This window comes from Neovison vison, chromosome 6 (genome assembly GCF_020171115.1).
Source record: "Neovison vison isolate M4711 chromosome 6, ASM_NN_V1, whole genome shotgun sequence".
NCBI lineage: Eukaryota > Metazoa > Chordata > Mammalia > Carnivora > Mustelidae > Neogale > Neogale vison.
In genome coordinates, this window is record NC_058096.1 from 201,969,329 (window position 1) to 201,995,086 (window position 25,758).

A 25,758-nucleotide genomic window follows, 5' to 3' on the forward strand; every position below is an offset into this window, starting at 1 on the left:
GGATAAATGGAAACTAATTTTAAATATTTCATTTTGTTTGAAAAAATACAGGCTCTTTGAGACAGTAAGCTCATTTTCCCACGGTAATTCTTCCGCCAACCAGAAAACCCCTGCCCCAGCCATCTGGGTCTTGGATCTCCTTCCCCCTGAAGCCTCTCCTTTGTCTGGAATGGTCCTCTGTTACCCTAAATAATTACACCCAAAGGCCAAAGAGCCTTCTTTAGCTGTGGGCCCAAATGCTCTAGCAGATATGTAAAGCATTCTGCAAACCCCCTCTGGGCTTGCTGGAGATCCTTGCATTAAAACCAATGTGAGGTCAAGAACCACTTAGAAAATAGATTGCACTGACCACCAGCTGGAGGGACAACTTGGTCAAGCAGTTTCATGCTGGTTTTCTTCCAGATTTTCTTGATCACAGCTCGGAGTTCTTCATTAGCTTGTTCCAGGTTCCCTGAATACAAAAAGCAAGAGGAGAAAAGGAGCCTTGCTTCTCTCAGCCAGCTCTCCTGTCTGTCCCCACCAGGGCTGCTTCCTTCCCAGCCTGGCCTGGAGCAGAGCCTTCAGACGAGATGGGGCTCCCCTCCCCCAAGCCTCTCCAGCTGAGGAGTCACAGGCAAGTAGTGGGTGAGCCTTCTACCGGACAGTCACTCCACGGTGGGACGCGTGTTTTATTCTGGAATTCAAGGCCTATGCAGCATGATCTCGTCCTACCCTCCTAGCCAAGCCCTATCCCTCCCCACTGCCCCCAGCTAGGATGCCTTCTATTCCTCCACTGCCTGTTCCAAACCCTGCCTCCAATTCACCCACATGAGACTCTCTCAATTCCTACTGCAGGCACTCGTCAGCACCCCCAAAATCTGGTCTTTTATTATATGGGCTGAAGCCTATCTCCTCAGCTAACTTGTCAGTCCCTAAGACCACCCTGCCTTCTACCTCACCCGGTGACAGGCTGGCCAGGGCCAGGGATGGGTGAGCACACGGCCAGGGCGACTGGGAGCTCGGAGAGACTGGCTTCGTGCAGAGGTTCACCTAGCACTCTGAGGCTGCTAGCAGACAGCCGTCTGCAGACCGCAGCTGTGCCTTGCTGGCCCCTCTTCCCTCTCATCCGCGGAGTGAGTCGAGAGTTGGCTCCTTCACAGCCTCCACTTTCCCGTCTCCTGTCACTCCCCAACCTGCTGCAATCTGCTTTCTGTCTCACTCTCACATCATTACTGAGCCAACCCCAGCAGCCACCCCCCAGGACTGAGTGTGGCCATGAAGACCAAGGCGGTTTGAGCTCAGTGGGGGAGATGCTGCTGCTAACGGTCCCCGATGCCAGCTCTCTGCTGTCCCTGGCAGAGAGGCTCCTGCAGATATCCTCTCCTCTTGGCCTCGGGACTCCTCCTGACAGATGCATGTTTATTCCTTTTCAACAGAGAAAGAAGCTAGAGCTCACCACCGGGAAATCCCTCTCTGCAGGTCACACAGCAGAAAGGGACAGCTGGAGTGAGCACCTTTGTGGTGGTCCTGTCTCTGCCCTAGCCCCGCTCCGTCCACCGCATTTCTCCTGCTCTGTCATGAGCAGTGGCAGGAGTCACTGCAAGTCTTTCTGGGACAAAGTGGAGCGTAAAGGCAGGGAGGGACAGCCAGCTGGCCTAGTACTCGCTGCCCCCTTTCTCAGGGCCTCCCCTCCGACAAGAAAAGGCCCAGATGGGAGAATGCAAGGGGAGATATGGCACCCTCCCCTCTTGTCCCAGGAATGCTCACCTTCTGTCTTGATTTTAAGAGCCGTTCGAACCAGAGCAAACAGGGTTGCATTAAACATGACCGTCCCATCACTGTTGAGAGGCATGTTCATGGCCACTAGTCTCTGTAAACAGAAGACGTTTCTCAATAGAAGGCGAATGATGGATGACAGCCATGTCCCTTTTCGGTGTTGATTCTCTGTTTATCTCTTGACTCTTTCTAGTCAACAGGTCAATTCCACAACTCCTTGGGGAAGACCTACCATCTGGGGGGGACTCAGAGCTGACACCGATCAAGGCTTTAGTCGTGAAACACACATGCTGGCATGTGGATCGTATGCTCTGCTTGTTTTTAACCTCAACTGTGTAAGACCTGACTGTCCGGGTGCTCTTCTGTCCCTCCCCATGTCTTGGGGTCAGGCCTCCCTTCTGGGCACATCCTTAAAGCTGCGGTGAGGGTGAGACAATACAACAGATACAAGCCAGGCACGGGTCCTGGGACTTGGGTCCTCACTATTCCTAACACAGGGAGTGTCCTTTGGGGAACCCTGCTCTGGTGGGTCCATGGTGCAGTGTTTCCTACAACTCCACATGGTTGCTCTGTCTGGTCTTTCAGAGCAGGGCCCCTACTTCCTATTTCTCTTCTCCCTTCTGGTCCCATGAACACCAGCACTGGGAGCTGAGGAGGGGGCTTGTGGGAGTGACACCCTCTCTGGGCCCTGGTTACCTCTGCTGCAGATGCAGATGGCACACCCAGCTGGGGTTAAGGGGAATCGTGGATGCAAAGATTCAGGGGATGCCTGGCACACAATCAGAGCTAAGTTAAGTGGTATTTGTAATTGTTAATGGTTCCAAATTTCTTATTTTGGGCTGGCAAAGTGTCCTAAGAGATTTTTTAACACTTTTTCTCTTCCCTATTAAGGGACTAGAATCTTGCATTTGCATGACTCATTCCACCTAAATTTCTAGTCCTACTATCAACCATGTGTCTCCAAACCCAGCACAGGCCGCCATGGGAGACCGCATGTCCATTCGCTTTCCCTGGTAAGTTCCTGAATCAGCAAAATGGACTGTATTGTGCCTCAAGGATACTTAGATCCTTTATATAAGAGTCTGGAAAAGTAAACACAAAACAACAGACATGAGCTGGAACCCATCTTAGTTTTGGAAAGCAGAAAAGAGGTTGGTACTGAAAAATTTACGAAAAAAAGTCAACTTCTGTGACTTATTCTCTGTACCTTCATCCAGAGTCTAGGCTATAGAGAAGCAACGATGTGGGCAAGGACCCAAGGACCCGTCAATGTGGTTTTCTGGACTTTCGGGGCAGAGAACAATGAGCTTGCCTCCAGAGTTTTCTTTGAAAGCCTGCAGTACATTGTAGACTCCACTCTGTTATCCTGGGTTCTGCCCAGAGCTGGCCCAGCAACACTGGGTAAAATGGCTGAACCCAGAATCGTCTCAGACCCATGGGGAGAGGTGACCAGCTATTGTGTGGCTGGCTGGATTTCTAGGGGCAGTTGCAAGTAAGCAAATCTTGCATGTCTGCTTCAGGAAGGGGAATTCTCTTCTGTTGCTACTATGTTCCCTGGGAGCTCTATGGAAGAAGAACAAATCTCAACTAGGTCTCAGAGAGAGCATGGTCTGGGGTGAAAACTACAGAAGTGGGGTGGGGTGGGGTGGGGTGGGATAGGAGATGTGGACCCAACTCTGAGAGACCACCACTGATGTATGGCTTATGGGGACAGGCACCATGGTGGCAGAGGAGTACGCCACCATGTCCACGGTCACTTGAGCTAGGAAATATCCAGGGCACCATGTCTTCTCCATCCTACTTCCTAAGCACACCTTTCAGCTCTGCGCTCCTCTGTCCCCACCTCTACTGACCTCACTCTGGGTGATTCCAGTAGCTCTCTGGGTAGTCTCCTGTTTACTCTCCCATCGCCAAGGGGCAACTTAATACCATGAAACTCTATTGATGCTTCTTCTGTGGGACTCAGCCTGGCACAGAGGGCTCCTTGGAGCTGTGCTCAGCTTGTGCCTGTAGTCCCCTGCCACTTTCCCTTACATTCCAGCCACACCAGTGACTCTCCATGTGCCAACATGATGGCCATTCTCCGACCTCCACATCTGAGCTGTGTCCCCTTTCTGCAATGCCCTCCCACTTCTGTCCTTCTGGATCTGATGCAAATGTCACCTTTCCATCTGCCCACCCAGTGACACAATCCCCTCCTATTGTTACTGTTGGCTGACAGGGTGTCCTCTAAGAGTTACAAATCTGATAGCTCCTCAGGACAGGAACCACACAGGATTCATCTCTGCATCCCCAATGCCTGATGGAAGGCTCGGCAGAATGCCACTTAGTGTGTGTTGAATGATGCAGGGAGTCCCTGCAGAGAGGCCATCAGACACACAATACAGGACACTTACCTTACAGGCAACTCTGTGTGGGCACAGTTTCCCAAAGCCCAGGGGAGGCTGGATGCGGCGGAGCAGTGTGACCACATCGAGGTGCTTGATCCTTCCTCTGAAGACAGAGTACAGTGTGAGGTCCAGGGAAAAGCTGTCTGGCCTGAACCTTCAGTCCTGCCCACCTTGCACAAAAATCACAGCCAACACTTTAGAAACAGCTCACGCAAGTCACATGGAAGCCTTTTCAACTTACTTTGCCTCAGGGTCATATTCCGACCATATTCTTTTGAATTCATCTAAATGGTGAGGCCCCAGAATAGACCAGTCCCGGGTCAGATAATCAAAGTTGTCCATGATGACAGCCACAAACAGGTTGATGATCTGAAAAGAGCAAATCAGAGCATAGCTGCTTCACCCGTAGTGGAGCAGATGGGGTTAGACCCCAGTAAGAGCCTCCTAATTACAAGGGTCATGACACATTTGAAACCCATTTCTCTGAGCGAGGCCAAAAAACTTTCTTTCTGGAGAACGCTGGAGAAAAAGACAGGATTCCAGCTTTCCAAAATGGTTTTGGTAAATTCCTAGGGGAAGGCGAGGGCCATGTCATTTGGCCTTTTCGAGGCACACTGCAGTTTTATAATTCCATGGCCACCAAATGCCTCATGTTGCTGAGTCACTGCTATGTGCGGTGACTGTGGAACTTCTGTAAAGACACTGGCATCCCTGAGAAGCTGGGGTGGTGACTGTCCCAAGCCTGTTAGTGAGCATCAAACCCCTGTTCACAATGAAGGTGCTAGTAACACACACCTGTTGGGGAAAAACTTTCCACCACCAAATGAAGTCTAGAGTGCACATCAACGTATGATACCCCACAGTAGTTCAACAGGGCAACACCCATGGTCTGAATCCCAAATGCTACACAAGCATCTGTCGGTTGAGAAAGAGAGCTGTCGTGATCACCTACCAGAAATGCGCAGAGCATATAAAAACTGATGAAATAAACAATGGCAAAGTTGCTCCCACACGTGTACTCTTCTCCAGGGTTGAAGTCCGACTCAGGGTCGCAGAGCTTCCCGGGGAGGCAGGCCAGCATGATCTCCTGCCAGGCTTCACCTGTGGCACACCTTGTTTAGGTTAAGAAGATGAAGGGCTTTAGTAGACTAAGGAGTGATTTGAAGCTTAGACTTCATGACATTTTTTTAAAAAACAAAATTTGTAATTAGAGCAAAACCTAAGTGATTTGGGGGAAAAGCCAGTATGAATCAGTGAAAATTCCTAAATTGAAATTCCTACTTATTTTCAAATGCAACTTCTCTGAGTGGAAGCCCTGTTACAGCTCCCTTTGATTTAAGAAAATCATTTGATACAAGCACATCAATTCTTTCCATATATATGGATGTTTTTGTGTCTTCTTTCAATGTTCATGTCACAATTTTTTTTCTTTTTTAATTTTTTTTTTTTTTTTTAATTTAACAGACAGAGATCACAAGTAGGAGGAGAGGCAGGCAGAGAGAGAGAGGGGGAAGCAGGCTCCCTGCTCAGCAGAGAGCCTGATGTGGGGCTCGATCCCAGGACCCTGGGACCGTGACCTGAGCCGGAGGCAGAGGCTTAACCCACTGAGCCACCCAGGAGCCCCTTCATGTCACAATCTTGAATAATTTTTTCAAGACCTAACACCTGACAACTTGATTAGATCCCCATTCAATCTGTTTGAAAGCAAAGAACTGAAAACTACCAAATTGTAAATGACTCATTATTTAATCACGAAACTCATTAGAAGTTACCTGTGTAATTTCTAGAAAGTCTTCTCACTTCAAGGCATTTTGTTTACAAAGCTAGTTAACTGGGGTTAGAAACAATCCTATAAAATCTGAAACTGTGCATCTTGTTCCCCATTGGCTGTGCAAAGGCCTTTCTGTTCCTGCTAAATTTCCATGTTCTTGGGTGTGTTCAAGTGCATGCTCCCATGCATAATTGTGTATCCGACCATTTTCCTGGTGACCTTAGTCAACCTACTAGCTTCCAAAGGGATAATAACCCTTAAGACAGCCAGTCTGAATGACTATAGTAGTTTCCACAATCCAGTGAAATTCCTCTGACTGAAAGGCTACGGTCTCTGTTTAAGAATACAAACAAACACAGTAAGCCACCACCATCGACCAGGAGGGGCTGCAGTGCTATAACAGAGCACGTGTCCTGAGTCACTCTGGAGCCCAGAGCCAGAGAGAGATGTGCCCTTGTGGGACTCAGTCACCTGAAGAGCAGCAGCACCGCCTGGGGAAACGTCTGGAAATTGTTGTTCCTGTTGATCTGGTTGTTATCTCTCATAGCAACCTTTCCAAACATCTAGGTGGAGAAATTATTAAGGAAATAAAGATTTTGTAAAAAACAAAAACAAAATACCACAAATAATAATAATATCTCCTCCCTTCCAAAACAATCTCCACGACACATTCACAGGTGAATTTAGAACTAACACAAGCTTGATCCACAGCCAGTAGGGGTTTCTCGGGGTGCTCGGCACACATGGGGCGGGACCCAGGCTAACTGCCAGGAGCACGGTGCCCAAGTCAGGCGCATCCTCACCTCGGGGAGTTCCTACCAGGCAACCAGACAGCCCGCCCCTCCTGCTGAGAGCTGGCATGATCCAGCTGGACAGGGAAGCACAGAACAGATCTGCAGCCAGGGGCTGGGGTCAGGAGAGGCCTCTGGAGGAGTGACATTTAGGCCCAGAACTGAAGGCACAGTGGAAGGTAGTCAGGTGAGCAGGAGGGTGAGGTGTTTGGGCGGAGGAAGCACTGCCTGCAAAGGTGCAGATGGGACATGGCCCAGGAGCCCCAGGAAATGAAAAGAATGGGAGTGTACAAAGACAAAAGATCAGGCTGCAGACAAGAGTAGGGGCCAGTGAGCCACAGAAAGGAGACAGGCCTTTCCTGGAAGGACGGGGGCAAGTTAGCGGTGGGAGTTGTAGAAGAGCAGGCCATTTTAGAAGAATCTGGCAAAGCCTCCTGAGCAAACTGGTGGTGGTGTGTGGGGGGCAGCTTGCAGGTCTCCGTGACAGCTCTTGTTTTGTAGAAGAACATCAAGTCATAAAAGGCCATTTGGGGCACACGGCATCCCATGCTGAATTACAGGGGCTCAAGTTCCTAGCTCCCAAATAGATCCCTAGTGAACTGCAAATGTTATTATGCCTCCGGAGAAGTTAGCGCTGCCACCTCTTTGGCTCTGGCATCACCCCACCTCTTTGACACTCGCATCCCCCCTTATCTGAAAGACAGCATCCCAAACAGCAGGGCTGGTAGCAGAGAGACCCTCCCCCACCAAGAGGTCCAGCAAGTCACTCTCCACCTCCCACTCCTCCTGAAGGTTGTGCCTATCCCGTGAGGGCTCTGCAGTGAATGAAGCCCAAATCCCTTTCCACACACTGGAGAAGCAGGGAAGAATCCTGTAGCCCCTTAGCCATTGTCACAGAAGTGCCGGCTTCATGCTTCTTTTTTGAAAGGGTGCTACCCATCCCAAATAATGACTCCAGTGCAGCCCCCTCCACAGTATCCGGGAGCTGGTGGTTTCAAGGAGGAATCTCAACTGGCGGTGATAAAACATAACTTTCCAGGCTATCAACAGACTTCTGTATCATTAAATATATTCTTAGTAACATCAGTACAGAAACTAGAACAATTACAGCTTCTCTCAGTATCACATTTCCTGCTGCTGAAACCAACTGTGGGTATTCTCCATCAGTTGATTCCCCAAGGCCCAGATTGGGGGTGAGGAGTACCACTAAACCCAGCCGTCTGTGGCATGTCCCAACCTCTCCCGGCTCTTCTAAGCCTGGCTGTCCCGGGCACAGATACTTGCCTAGAAAATCAGGACCCTGGCTTTCCGTTCTCCCTGACAAAGGCACATCTTGCCACAGATCTGGGGCTACCCAGCAAAGGGGGCACAGGGGGAAAGTGACTAGTGCTCACCTGCATGCCAATCACCGCGTAGATGAAGAACAGCATGGCTATGAGGAGGGCGACATAGGGCAGTGCCTGGAAGAAGGAAGCAGTTGGCTCAGTGCCCACCTCTCCCCCCTCTCCCACACTGACTGCTCGGGTGTAGAATGAAGACTCAACACAGGGCCATGGGCTTCTCTTTTTTGGGTTATGTTGAAAGGACATCGACGGTGAGGGAGGACTTTTTTAATATAATTTTTTAATTTTTTATTAACATATAATGTATTATTAGCCCCAGGGGTACAGTTCTGTGAATCGCCAGGTTTACACACTTCACAGCACTCACCATAGCACATACCTTCCCTACTGTCCATAACCCAATCACCCTCTCCCTACCCACCTTTCCCCGGCAACCCTCAGTTTGTTTTGTGAGATTAAGAGTCTCTTATGGTTTGTCTCCCTCCTGATCCCATCTTGTTTCATTTGAAGGAGGACTTTTTAAACCCCAGGCCAGCATAATAACTTTAGTCCTGAGTATACCAGGCACGCACACACCACCTAGTGTTACGAAGCTATGGGCAGAATATGTTTTCCACCATCATTAACAGTATATGCTGACCCTAAACAAAAAGTGTCAAGGCAAACATATTGCCCTTTTAACAATGTTTATATGCATCACTGGATTCCTGTTAAATTATCATAATTGACCAACCATTCCAGAACACTGGATATTCAGATCTCTTCCACTTTCTTTTGTGGGCATGTTTGGGGTGGGGGCAAGGGCTATTGTAGGTCACACTGCAAAGGAATATCTTTATGCAAAAGCACCCATGTCTGCATAAGGCGAGGTCCTGGGAGTAAAATTACTGGGGCAAAGGGGAAGAACCACTTTCTGGCTGCTGCTGCAGCGTTTTTTAAAATGCACACTTTCTGAAAGAACAGGAATTGGGGGTTAGGTCAGAGAAAAGTAAGGGAGCTGGTAGGGCGGTTGCCAAACCTGGGCTCTCCTTAAGAACATTAAATACAGCTGTATGTGTGGGGTCAGACCCCTGGTCCCCTCATCCCTGTTCCTCAACTACTTTTCTACAACATATCCTGTGACAGAAAATGTCTATTCACATGGTACGCCTCCAGGTAGTGGCCAGCCTGTTGAACTTAATGCCAAACACACATGGTTAAAGCATCTACTTTCCCTTATCCACAAAAGGTCATCAGAAAGCCAGTGGCTAAAAACCTTCCCACTGTGTGCCACCTCTGGATCTGGGACTGCTTGCCCAGCCCAGTGTAGGAGCACCATCCTGATGGCTGACCGGTGATCAGGACCCCACAGGGTTAGTTCCAGGCTTTCCTCACCATACCTATACACATTTTTCTTCCTAGATTACTGAATCCTTAAGAATTCTGTTGGCACCGTTGCTCAGTTTTTGTGAACTACCACTTTGTGCAATGAATTTATCCACAGTGGCCAAACTTTTAAAAGGAAAAAGCTTAATAATTTCCTTAAAGGTAAGTATAACATTATTGCATGAATCTATTTTTATAGCAGTTCACTCAAAAATGTTGGTACATTATATTAATAACAAATGTCTGGGATTTGACCCCTTTCTGAGACCAAGGCTCACGTGAGGCCCTGCTCACTCTCCCCCAGAGCTGCATCCCCAGTTCTTCCTACAACCTCAGGTTCCCCGCCAAGATCTGTGATTTCCCCTCTTTGAGTTTCTGGATCTACCCTCTTCCCCAGATGCCATCTCTTTCTAGTTTACCCAAGGAGAAAAATCTTACCCAACCAGAAAAATGCTCCCCGGATGTTAACATCAGTTACCTCAGTGGTGGTGGGCTTAGCTTAAACTTCTTCTTTACGTGTCTTTGGATAGCTTCACGTCAATGTGTTTATTTCAAATTGAAAAGTCACAAAGATTCATGATTCACTTTCTAATGTTTATACATAGTTAAAATTCTCTTACACAGACGAATATTTTAAACAAGAATCTGTACTCCGTCTCCAGTTAATTCAGTCTGGAAGACTAGAATATCTGGGGTGGGGTACTAAAAGGTATAGGAGAAGCTGGGTCAGTCCTGGTTCAGAAACAGACCAGAACCAGGCTGCACCAGCCTGGAGAGTCACAAATAACAAGTAAGGCCTGGCTTATGCCCAAATGTCCTCAGTGCTAGGATCTTTCCAGGTCCTGGGTAATGCAGAGATTGGGGATGGTGTGCTGGCTCAGGTGGAGTGGTCTCTGATTCAGATCCAGCCCAGCCAACAGATAGGACTGTAGCAACCTTAGGAGGACGAGATGTCCTGGCAAGAAGCTGTTCAGTTTATGGGAGGTCTGCTGGGACCTGCCCTTTCTGAGACGTCATCCTTTACCACTGGGCATTCCAGAGAGGACTGAGGGGCTTGGAGACTCCCCATCTCTATTCATCTTAAAAACATTACACCTCTCCTCAACTGTGGGTCCTTACTGCCTTCTGTTTCCTTTAAGCAAGTAATCCTGTCTGATTTCACTGAGTACGGCTTGGCCACGTGTTCCACATCCTCTATTGACCTAGAGGGTCACAGTGGCCATGCAGAAGGGAGTCGGGATCCTCCACAACAGAGGACACTCGCTGGCTCACATGTGATCTTTAAGAGCAACAGAAAAGCCCCTGGCCTCGCTCTTACCTGAAAGGACTTTATAAAAGTCCACAGCAACGTCCGGATGCCTTCCCCCCTGCTGAGAAGCTTCACCAACCGCATCACTCGGAAAAGACGGAAAAAGGTGATGGAGATTCTATTGCTCTCTTCAGAGTTCTGAAGGGTTATCATGGAGAGGTCAAACCCAATGCAAAGTAGAACATGCAACACTTTCAGAAAAACAGCAACAGATGCAAACAAAGGTGACAGAGGTAAGAACGGAAGATGTGTTTCTAGGGCCTTTTCACCTTGGAAAGCATGACGTGAAAGGAAGAGTTACATGCTAACAACACAGGGCTTGGGAAATTGCATCCACACAGCACATGCATGTCCACATGGTCGAGTGTGTTAAGAGAACGCTGGGCTGGCCGAGAGTACTGGACACTGATGATGAATGCAAACCACCGCAGACACCATTTTGGAAGGACAACCATGGAGAATACAGAAACACTAGTGGGAAACTCAGCATGGTCAAGGAAAAGGCCCAGCCCCGGGGGACTAGTCACTGATCTTACCCCGGGTGTGGCAGTTGGGACAGGGACATTTTCACTTTCAGTTGGCTTTAAGAAATCAAAGATTGACAACATATTAATGAATGGAAAGGAAACAGTGGTTCAGAAGGATGGGCCCCTCCCCACTTTTTAAAAACTTCTGCTTGGTGTCTTAGTTGTCAATAACATGGCTGTTCCCACCCCGAGAAAATGCCAGGGGCTCTGTCTGAACCTGGATTTGAGGGTAGGCTCAGTCAAGGGCTTTGATATAGACTCAGACACATTACTCTCTAATTCACATCCCAGAACATGATGTTCTGAGGCTGGCAGGCATCCAGTAAAAGAGAAGGCTGCAAGACCTCAGCTGTCTCCAAAGACAGACATGCAGAGAGGGACCCAGCTTCTCATGGGCAGGCTAGCTCTCTGCTGAGGCAGGACTGTGGGTCCAGGACACTAACTGCGCCGGAGCGGGCCACTCAGAACCCCGATGAACAGGAGGAGTCTACCAAACAGGGCAAATAGACTGACACCAGTCTACACCGCACGTGCTTCCTGAGCCACATACCTGGGCAGGGCTGCTGAGGAGGTGGGCAAACCAAGTCAGTGGGAGTGAGAGAGGGGCTGGTTTCCCCGCAGAAGCCTTCAGCGCCCAGCCTACAGCGCTCAGCCCTGTATGACTCTTGGGAAGTGGCAGCTGAAGACTAGTTTGCCCTGAGTTTCTGCACTTCCACCTCACCTGGGGTCTGGCTGGGCACCTAGAGCTCAGCCACCTAGAGCTGAACCACAGTGCTCATCACCCTGTGGGCACCTGCCTCCCCTCAGACGGGGACTTTGCTTCCCTCAGTGCCCAGCAGGCAGCCTGGCACTTCTTAGATGTTCAATGTTGAAGAGAGTGGAGAGAGGTTATAAGCAAGCTCTAATAAAACAGTAAGGGCTGAACAAGAGACAAAGAGTGACAGCCTCTCTGTTCCCTTTAGGAGGGTCTCCTCCACTGATGTAGCTGGTCTACCTGGTAACTGACAGAGGAATGAGCTTCCTCTGGTTAGGGGCCTGGGACTGCTGTGTGTCCCCAGGGTTTCTAGGGAGCCTGCTGCATGGTGTGTCTGCACAGCTAAGGGATGTATGCATACGCGTAGATGTGCACACAGATATGAGTGGTTCTCCTCCCTGGGGATACATGGAAAATAAGGGCTCCATTCTGAATTCTCACTCTTGTTAAGAGCTGCCTCCTGAGACCAAACATAAAATTCATGGAAAATAAGCAGATGGCGGCACATCCTATTGGAAATGAAATTAGCAATGTGATGACAAACCCAGAACTAATAGGTTCTGACAGGGTTTCAGAGGGGTCCCTGATTCACCCGGGACGCTTAGAAGGTGAACCCTCCAATGGCATGGTCCAAGCCCCGATCACCGTCTTTTACTTTCCTCTTCTTTTCTCTCACCTCAAGACAAAGAACATCTTAGAGGGGCAGATGATGGTTTTAACTTATGACTTTAACAAATGAAGGAATTAGTTCGCCAAACTTCTGCCTCCCAATGTCCCTAAGGCTGTGTGCATGAGGCTTCTGGATCTCACCTATGCAGCTGGAGAGGGAGGGTGTGGGAGTATGTGAGGGTGTGTGCGTGCACGCCTCTGCCTGCCTCTGCCCAAGGGGGCCAGGGTGTGCCTAAGACAGAGCACTTTACAGTGATACTGTGGAGATGTCTGTAACTTGTGTGTTAGACCTGCAAGGATAAGAGGGCTGTTGGTCAGGGAAGACACTCTCAGGCTATAATCTGGCCCCAGCCCCTTCTGTTTGTCCTCCCCATTCCACTGCAAGTCTGACGGACCCCTCCCCCTCCCACATGATGTGGGAAAGTCGGTGGCCAAACTGACATTTGAAGTGCGCGTCTCTTTTCCAACTGATACCTTTGAAGTATGACACATTTTGGACTATGAACTTGTAACCCTGGATATTCTTAAGAAAAAAAATGAAGAGGAGAACGAGACAGCATTTGTGGAGGGACATGTCAGCACAACATGCAGAAAGGAAGGACAGCACAAACAGCACACCAAGCCACGTGCACCCCCAGTGCAGCCTGTGACAACTCCTTCTTTCCTTGGCGCCATGCTGGGCAGGGAGCACCGCTGCAGGCAGGATATTGCTGGCAGCACTGGGTGGGGGGGGGAGGTGCAAGTTGCCAAAATATCTTATAAGTTGGAAGGACCCTGAAGATGGCTTTGCCCAAACAACAGATGCCAGCCAGATGCAAAGGGTAGGCCAGCTCTTACCCTGGGCTGCACATTCCAACTGCCCTTTTGCAGAATCTGTTGCCCAGTTCCCACGCCAAGGATTCTTATCTCCTTGGGCTGGGGTGTGCCAGAGCGTTGGCAGTTTTAAAAGCTCCCAGGTAATTCTAAGGTGCTGCTCGAATGGGAACTACAGTCCTAAGCCAGGGTAAAGCTGGGCACATCTTCAGATGGTCACTTACGTCAACAAATTCCTTTTAGTCTGGATGAATCATACAGAGGGGAGCCCCTAGAAAAGCCCACTCAAGCGGTTACAGCTGAGCAGTGGGTTCTTTTGGAGCTGATGAGGGCTCAGTACCCAGATGATGCAAACGGGTTAACTCCTTCTCCATCTTGCCCACAGAGGATGGAGGAGGCTTGGAAACACAGCAGGCTTTGGAGGCTGGGGTTGGAACATGGGTGAGTGATACCCTATGTGATTCTGGGATGAATGACAGAGGCTGAGAGTGGGAAAGGGTTCACTCCCCGGGTAGTTTTCCAAAGAGAGCCAGCAGGGCTGCATGGTCAGTCCTCAGTAGAGGGGATTCCAGCGCCATCTCTGGGCTTGGGCTGGAGGCTCTCAGCAGCTCCTTCCGATCCTGAGGGCCACTGTCTTCAGCTGGGAACCCCACAGGGGGAAGGACCTCAGCCCCAGGAGGCCAAACTGTATGCCTGGGTCCATAAGTCTCCTTAGATCTCAGGGGTGCACCTGATGTCCCCTCCAGCCCCTTCTCACAGGGTTTTCAGGAAGGCTCTTGAGATACAGATTTTGGGTTAGCCCCCAGCAAATATAGGAGCCAAACAATCCCCGAGCTTCCCAAGTGCAACCAAGGACACCAGTCTACAATTGCTGTATTAATCCCCCTCTCTTCCCAGAAAGGCTTAGATAATGTGGTTTTCCACTCCAGAAAGGAAGCAAACCAGTTAACTCAAGGCATCCTGGACAACCAGCTCTTTGGGGGTGGGGGTGGGGATGGGGTCGGGGAGAGACCCTTCCAGCTACATCTGACCTGGCACATAACACTTCTGGGAAGGAGGGCTTCTGTATATGGGAATGCTGAACCTGTGTCCAGAAATCAGTGACCTGGTCCCCAGAAAAGGGCTGGCACCTGGAAAAGAGGGGTGAACAACCAGAAGCTGAGTACAGCTGTCAGTCACCAGGTCAGAGACCACTACTGGTCCCTGGGAGGGAGCTCCTTGCTAACTTTTCACATGCTCTTCCATAAGTAAGAACAAGGTACTCATGGCTTCTGCAAAAGCATTTGGCCTCTCCAGCAATAATGAGAGTGGGAAAGGACGCAGTGCTGGCAACAGCCACTGCCCAGGTTAGGGAGAGTGGGGTACTGGGTCATTTTACCATTCGAGGAACCAATAGGCATCCGAGGGTGAGCAAAGACGAGCCTGCCAGTCATCATCTGACATTTTAGCAGCTTGATGATGTTATGACCAGATGGGAAAAGGCAAATCCATGAGAGCCATCAAACCATTGTCAGAGCAAGGGATGCGGGAGGTACATGGGCAGGGGGCAGCAGGAGGGGGCTAAGAGGGCATCAAGCAGGACAACAGAAAGGGCCATCCAAAATGTTTTTGCAAACAGTACAAACGCAAGCGAGATTTCTCATTTGCAGGCCAGATCAATTATTTTTGAAGATGATGCTGGCAAACGTGACTGGCCAAGATGGCCCTGGCCCAGACCCCAGGTGGAGACTGAGACCCAGGGGCTGGGAAACAATTTAGATGACCACGACCCATAGACAGCACACCCTGTGAAACTCAGTGAAAACCAAAGGTGGGGAAACCACAAACAGGTACACAGTCTTTAAAGTGCTTTTGCTTTAACAACGACATCACCGTATATATGTTTATATATACTTGCCGCTACAATTTTCTAAAAATAAAACCAACATGAAAATCAATTAGGCAACAGAAAAGAAAGATCAACAGAGGTTGGGGGAGAGAGCACAGCAAGTTAAATATTGCAAAAAATGATGACTTATCGCAGCTAAAAACAGCCAACACAGACAAAGGATGTTCAAGCTGAGCTGACCCAGGAGGGGGTAAGGCCAGCCCAGGGATAGGAAGTATGTTGCTCCTCTGGGGAACCTGGCATGTGTGGGAGAGGGGGCTAGAGGAATTAACAGCTCCACCATTAACAGTTAGACCATCAGGCATTAGGGACATGCAGTCTCTCTTATCTTTGTGCTCATAACTGACCAACTGTACATGCCCAGGACACATGTGTTAAAAGACTAAATAAATGAGAAGGCGGCTTTGACCATTTGCTCTCTACTGTGGCCCAGCCCAGAACTGCTGAGACCTCCCAAGGGGTTCTACAGAACTGGGGTGGACAGCTGGTTTTGCCACCAGCCGAGGGGAACTTTTGTCTCGGGCTGTATCTGACCAGGGAAAAAGTCACTGACTAGAAAATGGTATGAGAACGGTCACTTGTGTGATTTTGAAAGTCTGACTGAATGCTAGAAATGGGCCCAATGAAAGCCTGTTTTGTGCAGACACCCCAAAGTCAAATGCTAACTAGAAAGTTCAGTGTGGGTTTTTGTACCACTGAAGCTACCCCTGACACATGAAGAAGGATACGTCTGAGAGAGACACTGCTGAGCAAGGCGGGGGCACAAGGGATGGGCATGGTGTGCTCCTGCCCCCAGCATATGGAGGGGCAGCCAGAAAGCTGGGTACGTGCTGTCAACCTGAGGGCACTAGCGCCACACCCCGCCAGCCAACGGGGAGGGGGAGATGAGGCATTGGAGAGCTGGCTTGTTGGCTCAGTGAACAAACCTCGGCCACATCCTGGTACCCAGAAACCCAGCATTTATGCCCACTGCCTGTACATCCCGTTCAGCACGGAGCACTCCAGGGAGACCTACTGAAAGTACAGTTTATTCTATTTTCATTTCCATTATAGACCATCTCTGACTTACACAGGGGTCTGTGCCAGAATTTTCATGTAAGTAGACTTTGATGAAGGTTTTAACTGCTTTACATCGGGAGATGGTTAAGCAGGCAGATGTCTGGTCATAAACTCAGGAGAGAGCCCGACAGCCCAGTTAGGGTCCTGCTGTTCTGACATTAGCATTAGATTGTTTTATAACCAAACATAATTTACACATTATGAATGACAATTTTGTAACTGAGTTATGGACTATTTCACATAAAGTAAAATTTACCTACATCAGGGCTCACAGAGGTTGGGGGATATGGCCCCCGGGGTCAAGGGAAACACCACTTTGTCACGGCATGGACTGGGGTGCTGTGCGGCATATATCACACTCTCGTGGATAGGTCTTACAGTCCACTTCACTTGTTAGTACATGGAAAATCTATGCTTGGATAATAGCCTGGTATCTCCCTAATATTTTAAGTTTTGTAGCAAGTATTTTCACAAACACTGCATCAGTTTATCCCCCTGACATACCTATGAAGCAGGAAGGGCAGATATCATTTGCCCTATCTGGTCCATGGGGGAACTGAGGCCTGGGTCCAACAAATCAATTTTGAACCAGGACCAAAATTCTCAGGTTTTTAGGCTTAGCTTGGCCCCAGAGCAGTGGCATAAAGAGACACTGCACCATCCTTATTTGATACAGACTGTCTGGACACCAGGATGGGCCGTACAATCCTGCAGATGTCAGCCAGGCAGAGCAAGGAGGCCCCTTCCCAGCCAGGGGTGGGGGAGGAGGGCGGGGCTGGCCACACAGAGCAGAAAGCCAACACCACACAGCAGCCCCACCCCATGCTCCATTCATCCCCGCCACGGGCTCTACACAACTGGGACACACACACAGGACACCCACTAAGACTTGCTAACAAAGTGGAACAGACCAGGTGAGCAGAGCCATTTCTGCCTGCCTTAGGCCCTTCTGGTTCAGGCCTGGGTTAGATCCAAGAACTGCTGGCAGGGGGCGGTGCTCCCCTTTCCTGAGCCTCTTAAGTTTGAAGGAGGGTCCTCAGGATGCTTCTGGAAGGTTGGGGGAGATCACTCCACCTGCCACACTGCCACTGCACTTGTTTCCTTATTAAAGGGTTCGATCAAGTGCAACAGAGAATGGACACCTTCTCCTCATATGCACTCAGGCCTCCTTTCCCTGGTCCATGAGATCACCATCGTTCAGGGAGCCAGGACACAGGATACTTCCTAGTGTCACTAGTCAGACTCGGAGGTGCACACAATAAAGATGAGGACAGCAGCGGCAGCAGCCACGTGTTCATGGAGTGGCTGTGAAGTTTCCCCCGGTGCCTTCACAGAACCATCGTGGGTACCAGGGCACACGTTATGAACTCCATTTGGCAGCTGGATAAACTGAGGCACAGAGCAGTCAGGTGCCCGGCCGAGGTCACCCAACTAGTGAGTGATAATGTTCACATGATCACGGAAGTTCACTCCCGGCCCTTCACGGGTTCCTAAGAACTTCGTTCTAAAATCACGTTTGGTTCCAAAGTGGTCCCTCTCAATTTCCCAATTTCCCTCTCCACTCTTTTTCAGGGACAGGGGATGGGGCAGGGAAAGAAGGGAGGCTACACAACGTTCTTCGTCTTTCCAAAGCAAAGGTGTGCCCGAATTTCTGGAGTGTAGGGAGACCCACAGATAAGGTTTCTAGGCTCCTGAGCGCCAGACTTAACGAAAACAATCACGTCACAGGACACAAAGTTTGCTACTTACATTCACTTCAGTTATAGCAATATCAACGACGCTACCAACAACAATTAAGGCATCAAAAGTGTTCCATGCATCAGTGAAATAGTGCTGTTAGGGCAAGCATTCAGAAGCCACAGAGGAGAGGAAGCACAACAGGAAAAAAGAAGAAAAGGACAGTGTTATCAATAGAGAACATTCTAGCATTATGCCACCCGGCTACTTGAAAAAAAAAAAAAAAATCACCCTAAAACAAAAATGTTATAGGTTCGTCCCTTTGGGTGCCGCTACTGACACATTAAATCAAAACAACCGCTGACGCCTGTCTCGCCCTGCCTACCAGCCACTCGGGGAACGCGGCCTGAGCCAGCCCTCCGGAAGGTGCTCTGTGTCTGCCAAGGCCTGGGGTCAAGCTCTACCCTCACAAGCCTCCGGTCCGCAGCTCTCGGGAGGAAATGCCTGGTTTTAGATCGAGTGAGGTTGGGGCCTGTGACTTGTCCAGGTGATGCCAGTGCCGGGCGGTGGGGGTGGGGGGGGCGAGCGGAATGTGCAGACAAGAGAGAGGACACGAGGCGGGCGGCCACGGCGGGCGCATACTCACGTCGGCTTCGCTGAGGGCCACGTCTATAATGCTGCCGATTACGATGAGGGAGTCAAACGTGTTCCAGGCGTCACTAAAATACCCCTGGACAGAGCAGGCAGGGGGGCAGACGTTGATGAGCACGTAGGAACGACAACGCCACACGGGTCCCACGGGGACGTAGCGGAAGCCCCGCCGTACCCATGGCAACCAGGTGGGGTGGGAGGGCCGAAGGGAGGCCGCGGGGACCGGCCGCTGGCGGGAAGGGACACAGGCTGGGGGTGGGGGGCACCGGCATGTGTGAGAGAGGGTGCGCACCCATGCACGCACACGCACGCACGCACGCACGCAGGACGCACGCACACGCAGGCAGAGCGCACGCATGCGCACAAGCACACGCGTGCCTGTGCAGTGCAGACCCGGGGCCCCAGACCAAGCAGTTTAGCAGGGCAGAGAGCCCTCTGAAAAACCTGCCCTTGCTCCTAGGGCCACAACTTCAAACCCTCAGAGGAGGGTGGGCGACCCTTCTACGTTGACTACCCTTACACAGAAGGGTCAGCAGGCCCTCCCCCTGCTCCTTCCACAGTTTCTCTCTTCTCCCAATTACAGAGCACTGTGGCCGGGCATTTCGCACGTTCTTTCTGTGCTCTTACACCAAACCAGTACCTCCTGCTCCTCACCAGTGCAAGGATGATGAAAGGTGTGCTCTGTCTTCACAGAGCCTGTGGCCTCCCTGGGACAGGGCACAGTGAGGCACGCAGTCCAGGGCTCAGAGGTGTGGGGGGGGTGGGTTCACTCTGGTATGCGGAGAAGGGGGCTGTGCGGGAAGCCTACACAGGTCTTAAAAAGGAAAATAGTCAACGGTGTTGATGCGCTAAGGCTCCCACTGGCCTTGGGAGAATCCTTGTACCCCAGCTTTCCTCCCTTCCCTTTCCACCCTCCAGGCTAGCAGGACTCCTTGTCATCCCTCAGAACCACTAGCAGGTTCCTCCCCCTTCTCCTGCTGCCAGGCAATCCCCACCTCCCCACCCCCACTGGGTTTGTCCAAATCCACTTCCTCCTTCAAGGTCAGACCAAATGCCAGCTCCTTGAAGGGACCTTTTCAGATCCTCCTGCCCCCTGCTCTGCTTTTCATATGTCATAACGGAATTTAGGGTCTTTATAGGTTTAACCCACTGAAAGACCTCTGAGGAGAAGTACCATGCTGACTCTTTCATCTCCTCCTCCACTGGCCCCACTATCTACCTTCAGAGCCTTGAGCCCTTTGCTCCACACACTGCAATGCCTCTTTCTTCTACTGACCTAGCATCCTGCCATCATTCAGATCTTTCTATCTTGCAACAAGCATGGAGGTAAGACGTCTCGATGACCATGACTTATAAATCCGTGTATATCTATGTGGCATACATTTTACATATGCTCTCTTGTAGGCTCAGCACAGTAGGTGCTAAATTCATGCCTGCTGTCTCCTGAAAACCACTGGAAACCCTTGGTCAGAAGTATGGGGGTGGGCACTACACATAGAAGCTTCTGGTTGCAAGGTCAACAACTTTGTCTGAAAATCAATGGTCTTTTCAAAAAATTGGAACATGTTTTGGAAATTAAAAAAAAAAAATCCAGGTCTGAAATCTATAAAAAGGGGTCAAGCATGGTTACAACTGGGTACACTTAGTGAGGATGAAGAAACCCAGAACAGAAGGTACTTTGAAGTGTCCGGTCCCATGAACTTGTGATCACATGCAGGCCCCAAGAAAGCCACTGTGGAGCCCCGGCCTTTGATGACACCATAGAAAGTGTGCCCTCCTAATAACTGGAGGAGGGCTGTTTGTTCTAGTTCCTGCTGATCACTCCAGGTACAATTATGGGGGAGCTGTGACACTAATTGATGGTTTGGACTTTAAAAAATTTCATCGTAAATAATGTAAGATTTTCGCACCCAACCTGCCATGACCTCTCACCCACTCCTCACTTCTCCCCTCTTCTGTCACACATTGTCTCGCTGACCACCCCTCCCAGACGCCTCATCTCAGGCATCCAACAAGTAAACAAAGGCAGACTGCCTGTACCAACCCTGCCGACCTGTGTACACAAGTCTAATGGGACAAATCTTGATGAATACTACCTTTTGCACTTTCTAGCTTTTCTTTCCAATGCTTCGTGATTCCTGGCTGGCAGACTGGGGCAAGGCCAGCACTCTGAGGGCCAGCCTAGTGCCACTGAGCGTGCTGGTCATGCTGGCCAGCCAGGACACAAAGAGCTTGTGCCTGGACCCAAAGGAGTACACTGCTTCCTTCACAGAGAAGGCCTCCTAACACAAAAGTCAGTTGGGTCAAGTGCTGAACACAGTAGTGGGGGTGGCAGGGTCCCTTATTTACATTGTATGAACAGGTAACAAACAGGTATTTGACCAGCAGCCTTGCCATAGGCTACTCTGAGGACCAGAGGCTGTCCCTCCCTTCCTGGGTTTAACAGCATCTCCAAAGGAGAGCATGGCGATCATTCCCATCTTCCCTAGAGAAGGGCTAATGCCTCACTGAGACAGCTGGGCACCTGTAACAATCAGACCTCAGGGGTATGCAGAGCAGCTGAAGACTCCAAGTTTCTCCTCCTCTCCTGTCCGGGCACAGGACCAGCCCCTGCCCACAGCTGTACCCCACGTGCTGCTCCTTCCACTATAGTAGGCTGTTCTCCCAAGGCCAAGGATGCCCCCCTGTGCACCTACTTTGGAGTTTAGTCCTGAACAGCTCCTCCCTGCTTTTCCAGAATTATCAGGACTTACCACAGAATCATTCCCATTGGCCTACACACTATCCTCCAGTTGGCCCATCCTGGTTCACTGTGGTACACGAAATCAAGAGAGGCTTCTCATTTGGGGTCCTGGAACATTTTTGACAATCTTGTCAACTCTCTTCAGAAGATCCCTCACACTTGCAAATTGTGCTCCAGTCCTAGAGGACTCCTGTACTGAAGGTACATACCCCTAATCCAGGCAATGGGGGGCTTAGGCTGATGCAGGGGGCTCAGACAAGGTGGCTGTGCCATGGGGCCAACAGAGGCAGAAAATGCCAGGCTCTCTTTCTCCCCACATCTGATTCTCTGTTTAGTAGCTTCCCATGTAATCAAATCACTGTTGAATGAGCACGACTCAGTCCCCTGCCCCTTTCCCACCAAAGCCACCACAGTGCCTGGGTAACCAGAAGACGAGACAAAGGCTTCTCACAGAGCATCCATCCCTATGCCCTCTTCTCTTGGCCAAAAATGATAGGCTCTCCTGCTACTGAATGCCCAGGCTAGGGCCCTCAGGCGGAATCAGCAGTCCCTAGCATTCAGCCAGAGTCAGCTTTTATTTTTTGTTCTGTCCTACTGGTTTGGAAACACCAAGCAAGTCTGCTACATGCAATAATCTTCATTTTTCAGAAATATGTCTGACTTGGAAATTTTAAATCATAAAGCAGACTCATGTAGCCATTAGGGCCAGGAACTTACAAGATTTCCAAGAACTCTGATAGTCTGTCAGTGTCCATGTCATTCCTGACTGTGGGCTCCTGGGAGCAGAGCTGGAACCCCAGCCGGGCTATAGCACATGCGTGGGCACATGCGTCGAGGGTGGCACATGCGTCGGGGGTGATGTGTGCAGAACAGAAGCCAGAGAGGCAGCCCAACTCTGGGTTCTTTTGCTTCCTGGAGTCTCTTTCATCTGCAGATCTGAAGGAGCCCACACAAATCACCCACTTTTGTGATTTACCATGGCAGCCAGATCACTCAGAAATTTCTGCCCAGGACTGTTTGGGTAGTGCTGGACCCAAGAGATGACCCACGGAACCAGATTTCAGGAGACACCATAACTGACTGCTTTCTAGCTAGCACAAGACTTTCCAGAGGTCAAGTGGGAGCTAATAGGAAAGCATTCGCGTTTGGCCCCTCTACTCTGACCAAATGTCCTGTGACAGAAAATATGCTACGTACCATCTCGTGCCACAGGGCTGCAACTACAGGCTCATCCATTTATGCCTTTCTTCACCCCATCCTTACTGAGTAGTCAGTATGGAGCAGGCATTGTGTGGGACACATAAGACCCAGCCTGTGACCTCAAGAAGCCACTCAGCCATTAACAGGGAGATCCAGAGAAGTACTGATCAGGACATCACCCAGCAAGCCTCCAGTGGACACGCAGGGGAAGGGAAGAGCAGACTTTGGCTGAGCTGGTGGGGAGGATGTCACAGAGGACCCCGCATTTTAGATGGGCCTCAGGCAATAGCAAGGCAAAAAAAGGGCTTCCAGATATAGAAGCATGTGCCATGGAAAGGTTTGGCTTGTTAACAGCTGGGGTTGGGGAGCATAGAAGGAATTAGTGGGGAAGCAACTAAGAAACAAGGCAGAAGTTCAAATGGGCCAAGGTTTGGTAGAGGACTCTGAACATGAGACTAAGAAAATTCTCATTTTTTGTTGTTGTTGTTGTTTTCTCATTTTTTTTCCCCCTCAGGCAACAGGTGGCTGTACCAGAGTTTTGTTGTGGTAGATGAGCAGAGAGGGTCTGACTGGGGGAAGGGGAGAGGGGAGATTCAGCAGCCCAGGGAAAGGAAAGGCAGGAGAGGTCTGGATGACAGGGATGGCTGGCGAAGCTCTGGGCCTGTAGACATTTACCAGGGGAGAAGGGGACCAGGAGAGCACCCCGAGAAACTGTTACATTGAAGGCACGGGCTGAGCCCACAAGGTCTGGAGCAACGTTCTAGCTAAGGAGAAGAATATTCGGTCTCAAGTATTATTTGGCATTAAAATGAGTCACTTAAAATAGATGTGGTCACTGACAAACTGTAAAGACTATCAAATGTTCTTCGTAGGAAATGGAGGGTGTCCTCCAAAAAGACTGTTAATACTCTGTTAAGAGCCCATATTCCTGCCAGGGGCCCTGGGACAGGGAATGCCATCCCAGGAGGCTGGTGGCACCAATGCCAGCGTCCACTGTGCAGCAACTCTGCACTGGAGAAGCAGAAGGGTGCCGAAATACTCTGCTCTTCCTCCAAACCCTACTACCCTTGACTTTTCCCAAGCCCAGGCGGTCAGGAGTATAAATTAGCCATTTTTGAGGTTAGAACCAAGATCAAAATGCAGACCTGGGAACAAAGTGTGGCTATTTGGGGAAAAGCCCACAGCCAAGGCAGCTAACCTGGTCTCGGGTACATACTGGACAAAGACAGATAGACAAAGAGAAAGAGGGAGTCTTAGCAAACTGGGAGTGCTCTTTATTCCTGCAAGAGCCAGTACTTTCGAGAAGGCCCTTCTTTTTCAGTTTCCCTCCTTGGAGAAAGAGAATTCATCGGAGAAGTCCGGTGGCTTCCCCTGGGAGTACCAGAGGGAAAGGCCAGCAAAGTGGGCTTATCTTACTTCAATTAGGACCTCCCTTTTAAAAGCCTAGGATGGCACAGTCACCTCCAAGTCAAAAGCACAATCCAGAATGTACAAGGTCAATGTCAGATGGTGGGTTTTCCCTTGGGGAGCAGAGAGAATTCACTCAATGGCCTCCTCGCTCTCTTACCTAGAAGCAATGCTCAGAACAGCTCTTCCCACGCAGGGGGCAGCTAGCTCCCCAGCTCTGGGTTTCCTGCCTGTGCCTCTCCACCTCAGCCCTCCCTGCTTATGGAGGCGGGATGACCTGACCTGCCAAGTCCGCCAACGACTTCTCCCTCAAGGTGTGTACTCTTGGGAGGCTCCATGTCTCTGGCAGGTCCTTGAATATAGAAGTCCCCATGGTCAGGTTTCCTGACTTCTTTTAGCCCATCCTCCTCTCAATGCCTTCTTCTCCATCAGGAAGAATTTTCTCCAACTTGCTTTCTGTATCTGAATCCCAGAACAGCTGCAACCCATCTCTCCTGACAGATGCTGGTGAGCCCCTCACTGTGGATAACACTGTGCCAAGGGGCCCTAAACAGACTCCTCACAGAGCCAAAGGCTCTCCTGAGATGAGACCCATGGGCTAGGATTTCCATGCAGCCATCTCCTGGAAGAGTCTCCCCTTGGCAGCCTCTACAGCCTTGCTCCTCAGTCTGACTGCTGATGAGAGAGGAGGGGGTCTCACCAGCTTCCTGGTGAAACCCTACTCCCCAGGGCTTGCTTTGTCAACCCAGAAGAGGAAAACAAGGACAAGGCGTGAAGCATTTTAAGAAGGGCTTGGTTTCTTGGTGAACAGATTCTCTCCCCTCCTCAACATAAAATCTGCCTGTCCCGGCTTCGGTGAATGCAGAGACCGTCCTGCTCATGCACAGAGATGCTCCTACTGCTGTTTGCTGTTTCATGTTATGGAAATATCTTGCTGGGCAAAACAACAACGCAGCACAATTTCTAGCGGAAACCACTCATTTTAAAACTCTGATTAATCAGTACTGATTAAAAATTAGCTACTCATTTCCCTCCTGATATCACCAGTCTGATCACATGCCACCAAATCCTCCTCCCCAGTCTGACAGCAGCGGTTTACTGGGCAGAAGGGCACATGAGCCCTTGGGTGCACTGGCCTGCTGGCAGGTGCACATTCGCACACGGACACACACGCACTCACGCACACATGCCATGGGCAAGTGGGCCTTCTCTTCAACCCAGAGCAAGCTCTGAAACATTTCGGAGCTTAACCACCAGGCAAGGGAAGACACAGCAAGGGGATCTGGAAACGTTCCATGGGTGGGTTCCGTGTTGTCTCTCTCAAGTCTTGTTGATGTTCTTACTGGACAACCTTTTTCATCAATCCAGACAAAGATAGCTCAGAGAAGTAAAGGTGACAGGGAAGCAAACCAAAAATCTCAAAGGAAATTAAGATGGATTTGGAAAAGGAGGGTATGTTTATGTAGGTAGATATGGACAAGTCACAGTAAGTTAACATCTGGCCATGCATAAGTTGCCAAATTTGACCCCACTGCAATCACCCCAAGTGATCACTTACAAGCGTCCTTTCTTTTTGGTCCACAAAGATCTGATAGAGATTGCATACAAATTAATTCAAATTAAAGAAAGGAACAGCTTCGGATTAG

At 50.0% G+C, this 25,758-nt stretch overlaps 1 protein-coding gene across 11 annotated transcripts in view; it reads right to left on the reverse strand.

Annotated features, from left to right (window-relative positions):
• The window catches only part of CACNA1D (calcium voltage-gated channel subunit alpha1 D), a 301,488-nt gene that overhangs the window by 27,840 nt on the left and 247,890 nt on the right, over window positions 1-25,758 (reverse strand). For 7 of the 11 annotated variants that reach the window (XM_044253375.1, XM_044253377.1, XM_044253374.1 and 4 more), the window contains 10 exons: window positions 18,758-18,841; window positions 11,261-11,305; window positions 10,734-10,862; window positions 8,102-8,167; window positions 6,388-6,479; window positions 5,098-5,257; window positions 4,387-4,514; window positions 4,152-4,248; window positions 1,747-1,849; window positions 350-451 (listed from right to left, as the gene is read on the reverse strand). In XM_044253375.1, the coding sequence (XP_044109310.1) occupies window positions 350-451; window positions 1,747-1,849; window positions 4,152-4,248; window positions 4,387-4,514; window positions 5,098-5,257; window positions 6,388-6,479; window positions 8,102-8,167; window positions 10,734-10,862; window positions 11,261-11,305; window positions 18,758-18,841 (1,006 nt within the window). Of the gene's footprint in view, window positions 1-349; window positions 452-1,746; window positions 1,850-4,151; window positions 4,249-4,386; window positions 4,515-5,097; window positions 5,258-6,387; window positions 6,480-8,101; window positions 8,168-10,733; window positions 10,863-11,260; window positions 11,306-18,183; window positions 18,268-18,757; window positions 18,842-25,758 lie in introns of all 11 variants that reach the window. The other 4 variants (XM_044253372.1, XM_044253382.1, XM_044253378.1 and 1 more) reach the window with 2 other exon arrangements.